The sequence below is a fragment of the Cucumis sativus genome, chromosome 1, assembly GCF_000004075.3.
Source record: "Cucumis sativus cultivar 9930 chromosome 1, Cucumber_9930_V3, whole genome shotgun sequence".
Lineage (NCBI taxonomy): Eukaryota > Viridiplantae > Streptophyta > Magnoliopsida > Cucurbitales > Cucurbitaceae > Cucumis > Cucumis sativus.
The window spans coordinates 18,582,393-18,598,088 of NC_026655.2; the positions used below are offsets into that span (position 1 = coordinate 18,582,393).

General features: G+C 31.8%; 4 protein-coding genes across 5 annotated transcripts; 3 read left to right on the plus strand and 1 right to left on the minus strand.

The window, feature by feature from the left end:
* Positions 1 to 2,370: 2,370 nt before the first annotated feature.
* Positions 2,371 to 3,537, plus strand: LOC101208975 (probable xyloglucan endotransglucosylase/hydrolase protein 23). The gene is made up of 3 exons (XM_004146310.3): positions 2,371 to 2,729; positions 2,821 to 3,014; positions 3,103 to 3,537. Exons 1-3 carry the CDS (start codon positions 2,427 to 2,429, stop codon positions 3,497 to 3,499), a joined length of 894 nt encoding a protein of 297 aa, XP_004146358.1. The 5' UTR covers positions 2,371 to 2,426; the 3' UTR covers positions 3,500 to 3,537.
* Positions 3,538 to 5,935: 2,398 nt separating this feature from the next.
* On the plus strand, positions 5,936 to 7,144 carry XTH3 (probable xyloglucan endotransglucosylase/hydrolase protein 23-like). Its single transcript, NM_001280650.1, has 3 exons — positions 5,936 to 6,235; positions 6,322 to 6,515; positions 6,601 to 7,144. The coding sequence occupies exons 1-3, from the start codon at positions 5,957 to 5,959 to the stop codon at positions 7,001 to 7,003; spliced, it is 876 nt and encodes a 291-aa protein (NP_001267579.1). The 5' UTR covers positions 5,936 to 5,956; the 3' UTR covers positions 7,004 to 7,144.
* A 2,105-nt stretch (positions 7,145 to 9,249) lies between these two features.
* On the plus strand, positions 9,250 to 10,563 carry LOC101209219 (xyloglucan endotransglucosylase/hydrolase protein 24). 2 transcript variants are annotated; one of them, XM_004146311.3, is made up of 3 exons: positions 9,250 to 9,614; positions 9,714 to 9,907; positions 10,066 to 10,563. In XM_004146311.3, the coding sequence occupies exons 1-3, from the start codon at positions 9,303 to 9,305 to the stop codon at positions 10,442 to 10,444; spliced, it is 885 nt and encodes a 294-aa protein (XP_004146359.1). In that variant the 5' UTR covers positions 9,250 to 9,302; the 3' UTR covers positions 10,445 to 10,563. The 2 variants fall into 2 exon arrangements, with proteins under 2 accessions (XP_004146359.1, XP_031746033.1); XM_031890173.1 differs by having other exon boundaries at positions 9,334 to 9,594.
* A 405-nt stretch (positions 10,564 to 10,968) lies between these two features.
* On the minus strand, positions 10,969 to 12,229 carry LOC101209464 (probable nicotianamine synthase 4). Its single transcript, XM_004146312.3, has one exon. It carries the CDS (start codon positions 12,174 to 12,176, stop codon positions 11,319 to 11,321), a length of 858 nt encoding a protein of 285 aa, XP_004146360.2. The 5' UTR covers positions 12,177 to 12,229; the 3' UTR covers positions 10,969 to 11,318.
* Positions 12,230 to 15,696: the final 3,467 nt, after the last annotated feature.

Here is a 15,696-nt window from a genome sequence, read left to right on the forward strand (position 1 = left end):
CCTTATAGTGCGTGGGTTGGGTAGAGTTGAGAAGCCGGATAAGGATAACAATATTGAATCAACAATCATACTATTTAAATATTTGTTTTTTTCTAAAGGAAAAGTTAGAATAGTGATAGAGGAAATACAAATCAATAAAATAAAGTTTTGGGACCAAAGGGTGGCACACCACAAGGTGAGCTACATAATAATAACTAAAAAAATGTGACTAATTAAGGTCACATTTAGGGAAGGGTGGAGAATATATATATATATGTGGGAGAAATTAATCATAATTATATGGCCAAATAACTCAATTTTAAAATCGATCCATATGGGTTTTTCTGAAATACTTGAAAAATATTTAAACATATTTTAAATTTAAGTTACAATATTATACATTTGACCTGGAAACTATTTTGGCATATTCATGGAATAGGAAATACTCTAACAAAGAAACTTTTCCTAAACTCCAATTATGAATCCAATTATAAAATGTTAATTAAGGAGTAGGGGTAGAGTAGAGTACTTTGAAGTTTGAGCCTTATTTTGGCTAGAAATGATTGTAACACGACCGTAGGAGGGCGCCGAAAGGGTAGCCATGTAACAGAATATGGGCAGGGCAGGGCAGTGCAGGAGGAACCCAACCCAACCCAACTTTGCCTCCTGCTCCATATCATCAAAATAAGGCCGGCCATCCTTTGTGTTGTTGCGCCATTCATTCCTATTATAATATTGCTCATTTTACTCTCCTTTTCCTTTTTCTACTGCCTATTTTCTAATTACAATTTTCTATTTAACTAAACTATGTTTATATTGTTTTTGTGTGATTACAATGAGTATTCTTTTGTATTTTTCCTTTCCTTTTCAGTAATGGATTAAAATAATTGTTTATTTATATGGTCAAATTTAGTATAGGTTCGTAAGGTTTGAATCTCTTTTAATTCTACTCTTTTATATATATATCTAAAATAGTAATAATATCATCAATTAGTCTAGTTGTAAAACTACCTTTTAATCCTTTAGACTTAGGTTCAATGATCTCTTTACATTTTTTAATAAAAATTTTGGGTTTCTACTGCTATAACTTTTGGTATGATTAAAAGTATTACATGTATAAAAATGATTATAGTTAAAATATATTATTAAAATCTCAAAATTTATTAAATTAATAATTTAATTTTAGATTTAAAATATTAACCTATATAACAATATTTTAAATCGTAAATATAAAAAAAAATCTTAAAATTGATTAATGATAGACTAATATTTATAACATTTGGTATTTGGTCTATAAACACCACAGTAATCAATCAACAATAAAAATTTATAGTTGGTAGATTATTATATTTGTAATTTTTTAAAATGTTATTATATATTTTATTATTTTAATTATAATCTTTCTTAAATTTATATACTTTAGTTAATAATAATTATCTCGTCTCTCCACTTTTAAATTTATAATAATTTAACTCTTCATAAGAGACAATATTTAAATTACGTACTTTGGTTCAATAAAAAAATAGTTTATAGCTGTAAATTATATTAATAAACTAATCCAAGATCACGCATAAAAACGGACTTGTTACATTAAAATTTATAGAATATAAATTATGGTCATAATAAAAGATTAAAAAAAATTATTTTTTGATCAAAGCATGACAAAGTGTAAAAGTGTGCAAAATGATTCTTCACACAATCAACCTTTCTTTAAAAAAATCAATTTATGTTTTCTTATTGTATGATTATATTGAAGTAGAGTTGCACAAATTAATGCCCCAGGTATTAGTTTAAGAGATCAGCCAGTCAGATAATCCACTAGAAGGTACTAGACACAACCCCCCCATTTCCCCCCTCTATCATCCTTTTAAAATCTTAATATATTTATTCTTGTAATATTAAAATGTTATTATTTTAAAAAGAAAAGAGAATGGCATTCTTAATTTGCCTGAAGGAAAAAAATAAAAAAAATGATAAAAATTAACTCTTAACTAATCTATTTATTGTGGTATTTAAGAACTCAATATTGAATGCTGGAAAGTAATAGGAAGCATCATATCATATTTTAGAGGTATTATTTTTACCATTTGAGGTGGAGGAATGGAAGGTCAAAATCCGGACGTGGGACGGAAAGGCAAAACCTAGGAGTTTCCCAAAATGATCTAATGCTACATTTCCATCTCCCACCATTTCTTGTCTCCTTAAATCAAAACCATTAATTCCAAATGCTTTTGACCTTCCACTTAGCCTATTCTTTTTCTTTCCACGTCCAGCTGTTTTTCCCCACTTTACCCTCAACAACCCAAAAATTTTCAATTTCTTACAACTTTCTAACATTCTCTCCACCATCCATACGACCCCTCTATAAAAATGGCAATTCCTAAACCCTAAAATCCATTCATTCCTTACATCTCTACATTAATATATATTCCTTTATAATTAATAAAATGGCTTTATTATTCTCTTATTCAAAAAACCTAACCAATTATTACTCCATTATTCTACTTTTGATTTTTACTGTTGGAGTTTGGGCGGGAGAAGCTCCAGCTGGGAATTTCTACAAAGAAGTGGATGTCACTTGGGGTGATGGGCGAGGAAAAATCATTGAGAATGGCAATCTCATTACATTGTCACTTGATAAAGCTTCTGGATCAGGGTTTCAATCAAAGAAACAATATTTACATGGTAGATTTGATATGAAAATTAAACTCGTTCCTGGTAACTCAGCTGGCACTGTCACAGCCTATTATGTAAGAGTTAATTATTTTTCTCTTTATTTGTTCATTGTTCTCTACGTATGTTTTATATTACTTAATTAATTTTGTGTTATATTGTATATAGTTGCGTTCTGAAGGGAGTTCATGGGATGAGATAGACTTTGAGTTCCTTGGGAATGTGAGTGGGCAACCATATGTTGTACATACAAATATTTATGTAGGAGGACAAGGGAATAGAGAGCAACAATTCTACCTTTGGTTTGATCCAACTGCTGATTTTCACACTTACTCCTTCCTTTGGAATCCTGCTCGCATTGTGTAAGTATACAAAACTCCTACACACACATATATATATTCATATTTGAAACAACTTTGTGTTTTTAATGTGTGTAATATGGGGGGATAGGTTTTACGTGGATGGGAGGCCAATAAGGGAGTTCAAGAACATGGAAGCCAATGGCGCACCATATCCAAAGAAGCAACCAATGAGGCTATACGCCAGTTTATGGAATGGTGAGGATTGGGCCACAAGAGGAGGCCTTATTAAAACCGACTGGACCAAAGCCCCGTTCACAGCATCCTTCAGGGCCTACAAACCCAATGGCTGCGTCTGGACCAACGCTGCGTCGTGGTGCTGTCAAAACTCAGCGCCATGGCTGTCGGAGGCGCTTGATTCCGGCAACCAGAAAATGCTACGATGGGTTCAAAAGAATTATATGATTTATAATTACTGCACCGATAAAAAGAGATTTCCTCAAGGCCTTCCTAAGGAGTGCATTGTTCCCACCACCAAGCCTAATTAAATTAGATTATGAATTATCCTACACACCTTCATTCTTTTCTTTTTCTTTTCTTCTTCTTAATTTAATGTTTATGTTATTAAATAAATAAATTAAATAAAAGATTTGGATTTTCACTATTGGTGTTTTATGTTCTGATGGATATGATAATTCCACGTGGCTGGTTAATTGTGAGTGGAAATGTTTTATGTCGTAGTTCTTCTTAGTTTTGTCCACTTTCGACATTTGGTGTCCAAAGAAATAGTCACTGCTCATCTTTTAATGATTGTTAAAGAAAAAAAAATTGAAGGCTTATCTTATAGTTTTATCCTTTAATTTCAATTATATTCATCACAACTTTAGTAAACAACTTATAAAATTCTCGTAAGTAAAATCTTAAATTATCTTGTAGTTGTATACTCAATATATATATATATGATTGACACCACAACAACAACAAATGGTGGACATTGGATTGCACCAATATTTTACAACTTATTAATGTCTATCTAGTGAATTTTAAGATTAAAATATGTAAAATTAAATTTTTTTTAAAAAAAAATCATGGAATCTAACATTTTTCAATATTTTTGTTAATATTAAAATTTTAAATTTTAATTTGTACCCTTCATTGTTTTCTTTAATTAAATATATACTGTTAGTATATATGTGAAATTAATATATAGACACATAGTTAGAAAATATGGTATCATGAGGGTGTTGCAAGTATTTTTAACCCCTTCAATTGCACACGTATAATTTTCTTATAACATTGAGTTAATTAATTGTACAAAAATGTATGGTATCATGTTAATTATTGAGGGTCATGTTTAATTTACACATAATAATAGCATGGTAATAGTAAATAGTGATAAAGTATTGTAATGACGTGGTTTGAGAGTTTCAACTTTGAAAGCTATGTTGTATTTGATAAAATTTTCAAAGCACTTTGATTGGGAAATAGAACAAAAGGAAAAAAGCAAAGTCGGTGAAGTGAAGTGAAGTGGTTGAATAATGGAACTTGGAAGACGCGGCGAAAAATGGAGCCAAATCAACAGCTGTCCTCCTATGGATCCCCGGTTCTAACCTTTTTTTATTTACTACCAATTCTTTACTATTTACTGTTTACTATTTACTATTTACTATTTACTATTTACTGCTTACTATTTACGCCACTCCTCTTCTCTATTCTCAAAATTCCCTATCCTGTGTTTACGTTTAATTTAGGATTCTATATATGTTTTTATTTTAGTCCTCCTATTTTTTAAATTTTAGAATTTTGGTTACATTGTGTTGCATTAACCAAAGTTTAAAAAAGGAAAATTCTTTTGTTCTTTCTCTATTTTCCTTTTTTGATTTGTCATTGACCATTTGAATGCTGTATTGGTGTTGCATGTGGCCATTCAAATGTTGCTTGGAGAGTTAGAAGTATTGGAGAAGAGGAGATACAGCTTGTTAAGGAAATAAATGGCCATGATGAGAGTTGGAGCATTCAAAGTTTACTTACAAGTTAAGGTTCTTACAACAAGAATCTTACCCATGGGTGAAGAATCTTAACTTTTAATGTATCAAAAGACACATTTTCGTTCTCATTCCAAGAGTTATTATGAATAGGAAAATTCATATTTATCAACTTCTAATGAATTATATACTAATTTAAACTCATATACTTCTGTGTAGGAGGAAATTGAGAGGGTGTTGGATAAATTTAGTCAATTAGATAGAATGGTGTGAGCTTTCAAAGGGTTTTTTTTAATTAATATAAATATTTGTCTATTTTTGTGATTTGGAAGGAATGTGATTCATTTTCACCTATTTCTTTACAAGAGAGAGTGAGCAAAGACTATAAAAACAATGAAAGAGCGATGAGCACGACACACCTAGATTGAAACATCAATCCACGTGCATAAACTTTTATTTTTGTAATATCACTCAAATATAACGAGAACTTTTCATTTTTTTAGAAAATAGATGGTACTTTATTAGTGTTTTTTTTAAAAAAAATTGATAAATAATTAAAGATCAAAATTAAGTCTATAAATGCTTTTTTTTCATATTTGTTATTTTGATGTCTACTTGTTTTTACAAATGTTTTAAAAACAATAAGAAAGAAAGTACTTTTAAAAATTTGTATTATTTGACCAAAACCAACGCTGATTTTGTAATATAGAATGAGCGTGGTTAAATATAATTTTTGTAATTTAGAAGGAGTGGGGTTAAATTATTGTTGAGTGGGTCAACAAAAGCACTTAGAAGAACAACCGCGTAGCAGGCCTTTTTAACTTTAGAAGAAGATGATTCCCCAAACCACAGCATTATGGAACCACTTTTACATAACCAGCTGTATACAACATTCCCAATGGCGGCACCCTCACGAACCTTCCTTCTCTTCCTCATCCCTATCCCTCCCTTCCTATATAAATCCTCCTTCCCCCTTCTTCTTCTCATCCGAACTTCCATCTCCATCTTCAGCTTATACCAATGGCTTCTTCCTCTGTTTTCTCAACCACTCTCTTCCTTTCTCTACTCTTCACCTCTTTCTTCCTCCCCTCCTCTGCTTCTAACTTCCACCAATCAACTGACATTACCTGGGGTGATGGTCGTGCTCAGATCCTCAACAATGGCGACCTTCTCTCTCTTTCCCTCGACAAGGCCTCCGGCTCTGGCTTTCAGTCAAGAAATGAGTATCTCTATGGAAAAATCGATATGCAAATCAAGCTCGTTCCTGGCAATTCCGCCGGCACTGTCACTGCCTACTACGTAAGTTTTTATTTAAATCAGTTCCCCTGCTTCTACTCCTGTTTTTTGTCTTCTTGATTCTTACGGAACTTTTTGTGATTTTTTAGTTGCGGTCTGAAGGGTCAACTTGGGATGAAATCGACTTCGAGTTTTTGGGTAATCTGAGCGGCGATCCTTACACTGTTCATACCAATGTCTTCAGCCAAGGAAAAGGAAACAGAGAGCAACAGTTCCATCTATGGTTTGACCCAACTGCCGATTTCCACACCTATTCAATTCTCTGGAATCCCCAACGCATTGTGTAAGTTCAATTCCAATCATAAAATCAAGCTCCCGCACTCAAAATCGAAATCGAAATTGAAAATTCCTCTGTGTTTGATTTACAGCTTCTACGTGGACGGAACACCCATCAGAGAGTTCAAGAACATGGAATCAATCGGCGTTGCCTTCCCCAAAAATCAACCAATGAGGCTTCAATCCAGTCTATGGAACGCCGACGACTGGGCAACAAGAGGTGGATTAATTAAAACCGATTGGACTCAAGCTCCGTTCACCGCATCATACAGAAACTTCAATGAGAACGCCTGCATTTGGTCATCAGGACAGTCTTCTTGTGGCTCCAATTCCTCACCGGCCGCCAGCGACAAGCCGTGGTACTCTCAGGAGTTGGATACCGATAGCGAAGGAAAGCTGAAGTGGGTTCAAAAGAACTACATGATCTACAATTACTGCACTGACGTTAACCGATTTCCTCAGGGCTTGCCACCGGAGTGCAATGGCACTGCCTAAGTTTGAGTTATTCTTAATTTATTATTCTTTTATTGTTACTTTTCTTGGCCAGTATTCATTTCTATTGTATGTAATATGTATACACTCACCACCTTTGAATGTTGAACGCATCATTTATTGAATAATTTACGTTGAGGTTTGAATTTTTCTTATAAATTTCATTTTCTATTGGGAATATATTGTCCGAGTCTATTTTGGATTAATTTTATTAAGAGGTTAGGTTGAGTATAAATGATTAGGTTAAGTTATTACATCTTAGGTTTATAAAATTTTGCTACATTTATTATTAATCCTATATATCTAAAATATTTGGAAATAAGTGATGGATTAGACCAATACAAATGAAATTTTTAATTAATAAAATCATAAATATTTGGTTATAAATGTTTTTCTTTTCTTTATAAATCTTGCATTAGGTAAGAGCTATATCAAACATAATTGAAGTTTGAAGAGTTAAGATTAAAAATTTAAGAAGCATGTAGATACAATAACAACCATGTAAACATGAATCTAGAAGTTCATTAATCGTCAAAACATTAAATTTGTAATTTAGTTTAGTTTTCAATATTGGTAAGAATAATAAAATAAAGAGAATGAATTCATATTTTGTTAATAGTGATTATATAGCTTTATTTATTTATTTTAATACGAGAGATTATAGAGCTATTACTTAATTAGGGATATTTGCAGGAAAAGAAAATTTTGAGCTAGGTGAAAAGTGGAAGAAGAGATTGGGCCCAGAAAGTGGTTACGGGCTTAAAATGAAATGTTTTGATCCATTAGCCTCCTATTTCCTTCATTTCGGCCCAAAATGTCACTTTATTGAGATGGGCTGGGCTGATACTTGGGAACTTTTTTTTAGGGATATTTGAATATTAAATACATTGTTCAAAAACTTATTTTTTTAGGGATACTTGGGAACTTTTCATTTGTTTTATTTTATTATTTGAAATATACTGACATAATGAAGGTTAATATCACACATTTATATTACATATATACTAATATTTATAAAATATTGCAGTATGTTATGATATATAGTATAATATACCATAATGTATATTGGAGGCATAAATGTGATATATTTTTATCAACAATACCGTAGTATTTATTGTATGTAATAATACCCTTTCTGTTTTAATATATTTATAGGTACCGTTTTGCATATGCTGATTGTATACGATGGTCATTTTAATGAAAGAGACAATTATGTTAATTACCAACCTACTAAGATTGCATTCGCAATGTAACAAGTGACAAACTACTATTATTTATGTTTTAAAATATTCTAATTATTATTTTGGTATGAGTAACGGACAAAGAAGTATAGAGATACATACATCTTTGGGATGCACCTTAATATATTCTCAATTTCAATATGCTATTTTGTAAGTGTGACACCCATATTTGATATTCTATTTCATAATTATTGGATGTTAGGAAAGCTTTTTTTTTAAAAAAAAAATTAAGTGTGTCGTTATAAAGTATATGGGTAATGTATTAAGAGATTTCAAATGCGATCTATGAAAAGTTTCGAGGGCACTATTTTTTCTTAAAATTTGTAAACAAACATTCTACGTGTCTCTAAAAGGATGGTCCTTAACATTTTAAAAGTGGATATTATTTTCCTTTATCGTCAATATCGCTATGCAATGAACAACAAAATTGTCTCCGTCACATTTTTTTCTTTGTAGTCATGCACCATTAAGCGAAGAAGAAAGAAGAGTAGTATGAGAACGACAATTAACAAATCCTCTTAATATTATATTCACCAAGGAGTACTTAAACAACAGATACAACTCGAAAGAGTGAGAGCAGGTGTGATGAAAAATTTATGAAACGAAAGGATGAAGAAGAAAGAAAAGATTATATTAATTTCATCCAATAAAGGATGACCAAATCAAATTATGAAAGCTGTTTCAAAATTTCAAACTTTACAGATGAAAATTTGTGAGAAAAAGAGGGATTGCTCTTCATCATCAACCAAGATCCGATCATAAACAACCTACAATTAATAATAGATTAAGCATAGGATATGACATTATTGGATTCTCTTCAAAATGTATTGAATTAAAAACCAAATACAACGAGGTTTATTTTGTCCTACTTGACTCTGTCGTGGCCATTATTCTACTACACGCTTTCAGATCTCATCATACCAACATTGTGTGGCTTTCACGTTGTCACTTCATGGCTCACAATATCTTATCCACACAACAACATTATTTATATAATACAAACACACTAAACAATTACCTCTCTTTCTTCATCTCCTAATACCTTCCTTCCCACTTCAATCATGGAAAACAATACATGTTTAGTTTCTTCTCCTTCTTCAAAGTTAGCAATTCATGTGTTCTTTGTTTGTGCTGTGTTCATCATGTTTAGCTCTTCCATGGTTTCCTCTGCCAACTTCTTGACGGACATTGGCCACACATGGGGTGGAGGTGACAGAATTCAAATACTCAACAATGGTGAAGGCATTGCTGTCTCCCTCGACGAAACCTCCTGCTCTGGATTCCAATCTCGAGACCAATATCTCTATGCCAAGATTGATTTGCAAATCAAACTTGTGTCTGGAAACTCCGCTGGTACTGTCACTGCATTTTACGTGAGTGTGATAATACTTATTTTGATAAGTTGATTAGTGATTTAAAATGGTATCAAAGTATATTGTATTTATAAAAAAAAATTACGTTTCGTGCTTTAGCTATCGTCTATAGGGGAGTTCCACGACGAAGTAGACTTCGAATTCTTGGGAAGAGTTGAGGGAGATCCTTACATTCTGCAAACAAACATGTTCATCCATGGAGTTGGTAAAAGAGAGATGCAATTTTTTCTTTGGTTTGACCCGACAGATGATTTTCACAACTACACCATTCTTTGGACGCCCCAACATATTGTGTGAGTATATGAAACCTTTTAAAACATACAAGTTCAAATGCCATTTGATTCAATTTTAAATCTCAATTTCTACTATAAAATTTCAAGTTTTGTTAGTTCATATTAAGCGAAGTAATGAAGTAATGTTTGTCGTTTACTATCTATGAATTGTGTGATAGGCAATTGGTGGACGGGATTCCGATAAGAGAATTAAAGAATGAGAAAGGAAAGCGTGCACCATTCCCAACGATGCAACCAATGAGAATTTACGGCAGCATATGGAACGCGGACAGCTGGGCTACAAGAGGCGGTGCAGTGAAGATAGACTGGACCAAGGGTCCGTTCCGAGCATGGTTCAAGAATTTAAGAGTGGATGGTTGCTTGCGCTCCCATGAAAACTCCAAATCCAATTGCACTAAGTCTTCAACTTCATGGCTCTCCTCCACCCTTGATAATAAAAGCAAACAACGAATGAAATGGGCTCACACCAAATATATGTTCTACGATTACTGCACTGACACTAAACGTTTCCCTAAGGGTCTCCCTCTCGAGTGTTAATTTTAGATCAATTTCTCTTTTCATCATTGTTTTGGGTTTACTCATCCATTTCTAACAAACATTTGTCATTCCATTCTTGATTTGTATGAATAAGCATGATCTTGACCACCTTTTTTTCAGCTTCATGGATCCTTAGATTCAAAAGCTCATGTTTAATCTAACCTTATAACCTACAGGCCTTCAGTATTGTTCGGGTCAAATTTGGACTAAACCAACCTCTTAAACATAGAATTAATAGCTTAATTTATAGACTTTGTTTGATATACCAAAATTGGATTGAGCTTAGAATGATCTTTTGCGTCAAGTTTGGATTTTCCATTTGAATAGATTATTCATTTTTGTGTTAGTTTTTCAAAACTAAAAATCAGTTTGCCATATTTCAAATGAGAAAATACTTCTGTTAGTTGGTCTGGGCTTTTCTTCTTTTGGGCTTTTTGAATGGCAATTGTCTACCTTGATTGGGCTTTATAAATTTTTCTTGAGAATTTGTGCTAAACGGCCATTTAGAAGTGGCTGTCTTGAAATTACGGCCAATGAAATTCTACAATTGTTCAAGGAAATTAGCAATACAATGAAAAGAGTAGATCAGGTAACTTTTGAATAATATATTTTTCTTAACAAACTCAGTCATTAAATGAAGATAAATACACAATATATATTAGTTAAAATAAAGAAACACATGCAATTAACTTAAATTGATATTAAATTAAACTCAATAGACTCAATAATAATACTTCCAGAATGAGCAAAGTACAGCACAAACATACGACATCAATTCTTGAAAAACGAAAAACATATACGACACACAAATACAATCCCTTCAAACAAAAAAAAAAAACTTAAAAAAATACATTTCAAGATATAATTCACTCATTTAATCATAGGCTAACTTACGAGTTAAGATAACCGAATTGACAACATCATCAGTTGGATGAAAAATAGAGAGAATCTCAAAGCCAACCAAATCTTCAACTTCAACCACAGGATACAGAAACGCTCTTCCTCCTTTAGCACTTCTCACCAACAAAATCCCACCTTCTTTCATATATTTCCTTAAATGCCTTATAATCTTCACTTTTTCTTCCTTATTCATCCCCACGAGAGCAGCCAAAAACACACAATCATAGCCTCCAAGCTCTTCTTTTACATCAACAATATCACTAGAGCAAAACTTCATTCTCCCCTCCAGATCAGAATCTGACCCCACGATCTTTCTCGCTACGTCATTCGCCACACTGTCTACGTCGTAGTTATCGAAATGTGTGCCCTTCATGTGTTGCATGGCCATAATAATTGAAGTTAGAGGCAAAGGACCTGATCCCACAAAAGCTACCTTCTTGGGATTGACAATTCCATTGTCATTTAGAATTTTGTTTTCAAGGTTGGCTAACTTGATGTAGTTTTGGTAATATGGAAATAAAGTGAGGTTGTTGAGAGGTTTTGGGATTTTGCTTAGCAAAGTTGAGAATTCTAACTCGAGTAAGCCTTCAGCTTGGCCACATAAAATTATGAGGCTCTCACGAATGACTTGTAAATTTGGTGGCAATGTGGAGACATCTATTGAACAAGGCAAAATGCATAAGGTCACTAGGTTGGTGAAGAGGTTGTTCACTTTCTTGCATGGCCTTAGGGTTTCAAGCTTCGAGATGCTTTCATGAAGATCAATGATTCGATCTACTAGAAACGCTGCAGAGATTTCGGCTTCCGTGCCATGAATTTGGAGGGCTGCCATTTGGAAATGAATGGAAGACTGGAAGTGTAAGATAATTTTTGTAGTCTCTTCTTGATTCCTTTCTTTTTGTTGATGTTTAGAGGTTTAATGAATTTGAATATTTATAAGGGTCATGGACGGGAATAAATCTCAACTATAATAGTAATTAACTCATTGTTTATGTTATAAGATGCATAGATAACTCATATGTAAAATTATTAAAATGTTACGTTGAATATTTTTATTTAATATGTATAGCAATAATATTTGTTAATATATTAAAAATACTATACTAATTCATACTTTGTTTAATTTCTTTACTCCTTCGTTGAAATCTTCTCAGAAATAGATAATGCTCCCCTAGGACACAACTAACCTTGTATGATACTGAGGCTATATATATAAAATAATTATTTCAAAATTTTAATAAAATTAGACTTACGTTAAATTATTTAAATTTCGTTGCTTTGTAGTCAATGACTTTAGATATGAATTTTATATGTTAATAATTTGTGAATGATTAGTAGTACTATTTGTTAACTTTTCATTACAAACGTTTTGTGAAATGTTTGATTATTATACAAATGAATTTTGTAGGAGTGGGAAAAATGCATGAAAATGAAAGAAGCAAAGATACCTAAAAGGGTTTTTATGTTCATACTTGACTTTGGAACTAAGGCGTGGAAAATGCAGACTCCTTTCATGCATTTAATTTAATGTAACAAACAATTTAAAAACAATGGCTTGAAGTACTGTACGAGTAGAGATATTGTTAATTAATAATTATTCATCCTTCACCCCCTTCTAATCTCAGCAATAAGTGTAATTATTGAAAATTATTTGTTATGAAATCGTTAAAAATAATCCAAATACAAAAGAAATTTACCGTTTTCTTATCAAATAGATGATTTATTTATGCGATTAACTACTCTTTCTATTGTTAATTGATTTTGGGATGAAACATGATACCACAAGAATAATTTATTATCGGAGAGAAAATTAAATGATTTAGATCAAATAGATGTATCTAATATTTTAAGAGAATTCAAATTGTTACTCCTCGAGGGTATTCAAAATAAGGTTAATAATGTAAATATGACTTTAGTTGTCGAGATTCAAGAGATATTTCTTTATTGTTCGTGTCTTAAAAGTTAAAAAAAAATCTATGGGGGTGAAAATTTCAAAACTTCTTTGAATCAAACTGCTAATGCCTTAAAAACCAATTGATTAGTGGTTATGATGAATTGGTTAACTACATAGGTCTAATCACTAGATGATATTTTATGAATGTTGTTATTTTCAAAATTGGGAATATTTAGTTATAATAAAAGTAGTAATTTTAAGAATAATAATTAATTGTACATTAACATTTTTAAAAAATTGCAAAAACTTGTAACTTTTTAAGTAGTTGTTATATATACTAATATTTGTTATATTAATCAGAACCATCTCTAGAAATAAAATAAAATAAAAAAATAAAAAGCGTATTTCTCGGGATGAAAGAGGCCCATGTATGGGTTTGGGTGAGAGGTTGGGCTTCTACAAACCGGCCCACTTTGATTGTCCTTTAGAATGAATTTTTCAGCCTTTCACCGCTATCATCTTACCTAAAAACGCGCGAGAGTAATTAACTGAGAATTAGTCACTTTTTTTTATTAATTCAAGCATTAGAATGCAGTAAAAAGCTTGATGTCATACCTGGTGTGATGAATATCTTTTACATTAGTCAATTCTAAGTATCTCGAGAGACTAGACTAATTAAGGAGAGAAGCAAACTAAACATCTAGTCCGTCAGAGGCCCACAAGTTCACCAATTAAGATACAAGATCCCAACATCAACAAATTCAAATACAAATGTGATACCAAGATGGACTCTTTTGTTGTTGAGAACAGTAATGACGAAAAGAATTAAGAGATAATTAGTATATTTGAATTAATAGTAAAACAATTTAGATTAATTAATGCTTTAATTAAAATTAATTAGTTAGTTAGTTGTGTTATTTTCTTGTAAGAACATAAATGGGCAATTTAGGGTGGTAAAAAAGAAAGGTTTTGATTATCCAATAAGATAATAAATGAACAATTGTGTTGTGTTCTTGAGACCTTTCAGGTATGGATTTTCCTTGCTTGACCATGGACATGGCTCAACACCTTTTCCCGGTTTCATGAAGTAATTAGTAATAGGGTATTATCTCTCCAACCTATATATTTGGAATGACATCACAAAAGTTAATAGAAAAGAGAAAAATGTTATTTTGTAGAAAGATTTGTACTTATTATTAAAATAGTTTTAGTGATAAGAATGGTTCAAGGGTCAAATTAAGTTTCAAACTTTATGTTATTGAGATGGGTTTGAAGAAATGGGAGAATTAAACTTAGATCGGTTACTAAACACACAAGGAAACAAAATCAAACCATATGTATACATACATACATGAGTTTTGTTACAAACTTTGGCATTTGGGGGTTTCAATTATTAAGATTTTGACGAGAAAATGTAGGTTTGGAGAAAGAGGGATTTTAATGGCTTGGCAGCAACATTAGGCAACTCTAATTTAGAAAACTTTAATTTGGGTCCCTCACTTTGTTATTTTTATTGAATTACGTCTAAAATCAAATTCCCTTTGTGTTACTTCCTAATCGATAATAAATGAGCTTTGGGAGTTGGGGGGAAGGGGGAGTTAAGAAGGTTTTTAGTTTGTGTTTAAAAAAGTTGAGTTTGTCAAGGGAAATATCTTGTAATTTGGAGTTGTTATGTGCTTTGCTTACAATAGACATTATTTCCTTTCCAAACAAATTACAACTTAACACATCAATACTTAACATCTCTTCTGCCTTTCGCCCCTTGTTTTCACTTCCAATAAGTAATTCTATTTGTAACTTTGACTATTTGCTATATTGGCACCATCCAAAGTTTCACATCCACTTTATATCTTGGTATCATCTCTTCTTCATTCTACATTCTTAGATTCTAAATTCTTCATTCATCTGAAACCATTTACCAGCTTTGTTTCGAACTTCAACTTAAAATTAACTCGTGAATTGATTTATTATAGTTCACTCCAAAATTTAATTAGAGTGCCTCTCTAGATATACAATCTAGTAATTACTATTTATCCAAACTCTCTTTGGTAGAGTATTTAATTATTGTTGTTTTGCCCTCAACCCCTGTTTTCTACTATGTTTATTATTTTCTACTTAGATTATAATAGTTTGGACTCTAAACACATACTACTATAATTCATACAACACTAATACGTGCATCATAAATATAAACTATTGTAATCACACTATAATAACTAACTCAACAAACTTCAAATGTCCCTAAATCATTGGTTGACTAAAAAGTTACTTAAGTTGATGAGTGGGAAAGAAAATTTAATTTATTTCGTGTTAACATTTTAACACTACTCCTCGGTTGTGTGGATCTAGAATTTTTTGAGACAAGTGAAAATCAATAGTGAAGAAATTTAAGCATAAGATTTTCTGCTTTGGTTTCTTATTAAATTATCGATTGACCTAAAAGTTTAAAGTGATGGAT

Coding starts and splice junctions, on each gene's coding strand:
- LOC101208975 (XM_004146310.3), top strand. CDS start 2,427: ATGGCTTTATTATTCTCTTATTCAAAAAACCTAACCAATTATTACTCC. Junction 2,730..2,820: donor GCACTGTCACAGCCTATTAT/GTAAGAGTTAAT, acceptor TATTGTATATAG/TTGCGTTCTGAAGGGAGTTC. Junction 3,015..3,102: donor TGGAATCCTGCTCGCATTGT/GTAAGTATACAA, acceptor ATGGGGGGATAG/GTTTTACGTGGATGGGAGGC.
- XTH3 (NM_001280650.1), top strand. CDS start 5,957: ATGGCTTCTTCCTCTGTTTTCTCAACCACTCTCTTCCTTTCTCTACTC. Junction 6,236..6,321: donor GCACTGTCACTGCCTACTAC/GTAAGTTTTTAT, acceptor GTGATTTTTTAG/TTGCGGTCTGAAGGGTCAAC. Junction 6,516..6,600: donor TGGAATCCCCAACGCATTGT/GTAAGTTCAATT, acceptor TTTGATTTACAG/CTTCTACGTGGACGGAACAC.
- LOC101209464 (XM_004146312.3), bottom strand. CDS start 12,176: ATGGCAGCCCTCCAAATTCATGGCACGGAAGCCGAAATCTCTGCAGCG.
- LOC101209219 (XM_004146311.3), top strand. CDS start 9,303: ATGGAAAACAATACATGTTTAGTTTCTTCTCCTTCTTCAAAGTTAGCA. Junction 9,615..9,713: donor GTACTGTCACTGCATTTTAC/GTGAGTGTGATA, acceptor TTCGTGCTTTAG/CTATCGTCTATAGGGGAGTT. Junction 9,908..10,065: donor TGGACGCCCCAACATATTGT/GTGAGTATATGA, acceptor ATTGTGTGATAG/GCAATTGGTGGACGGGATTC.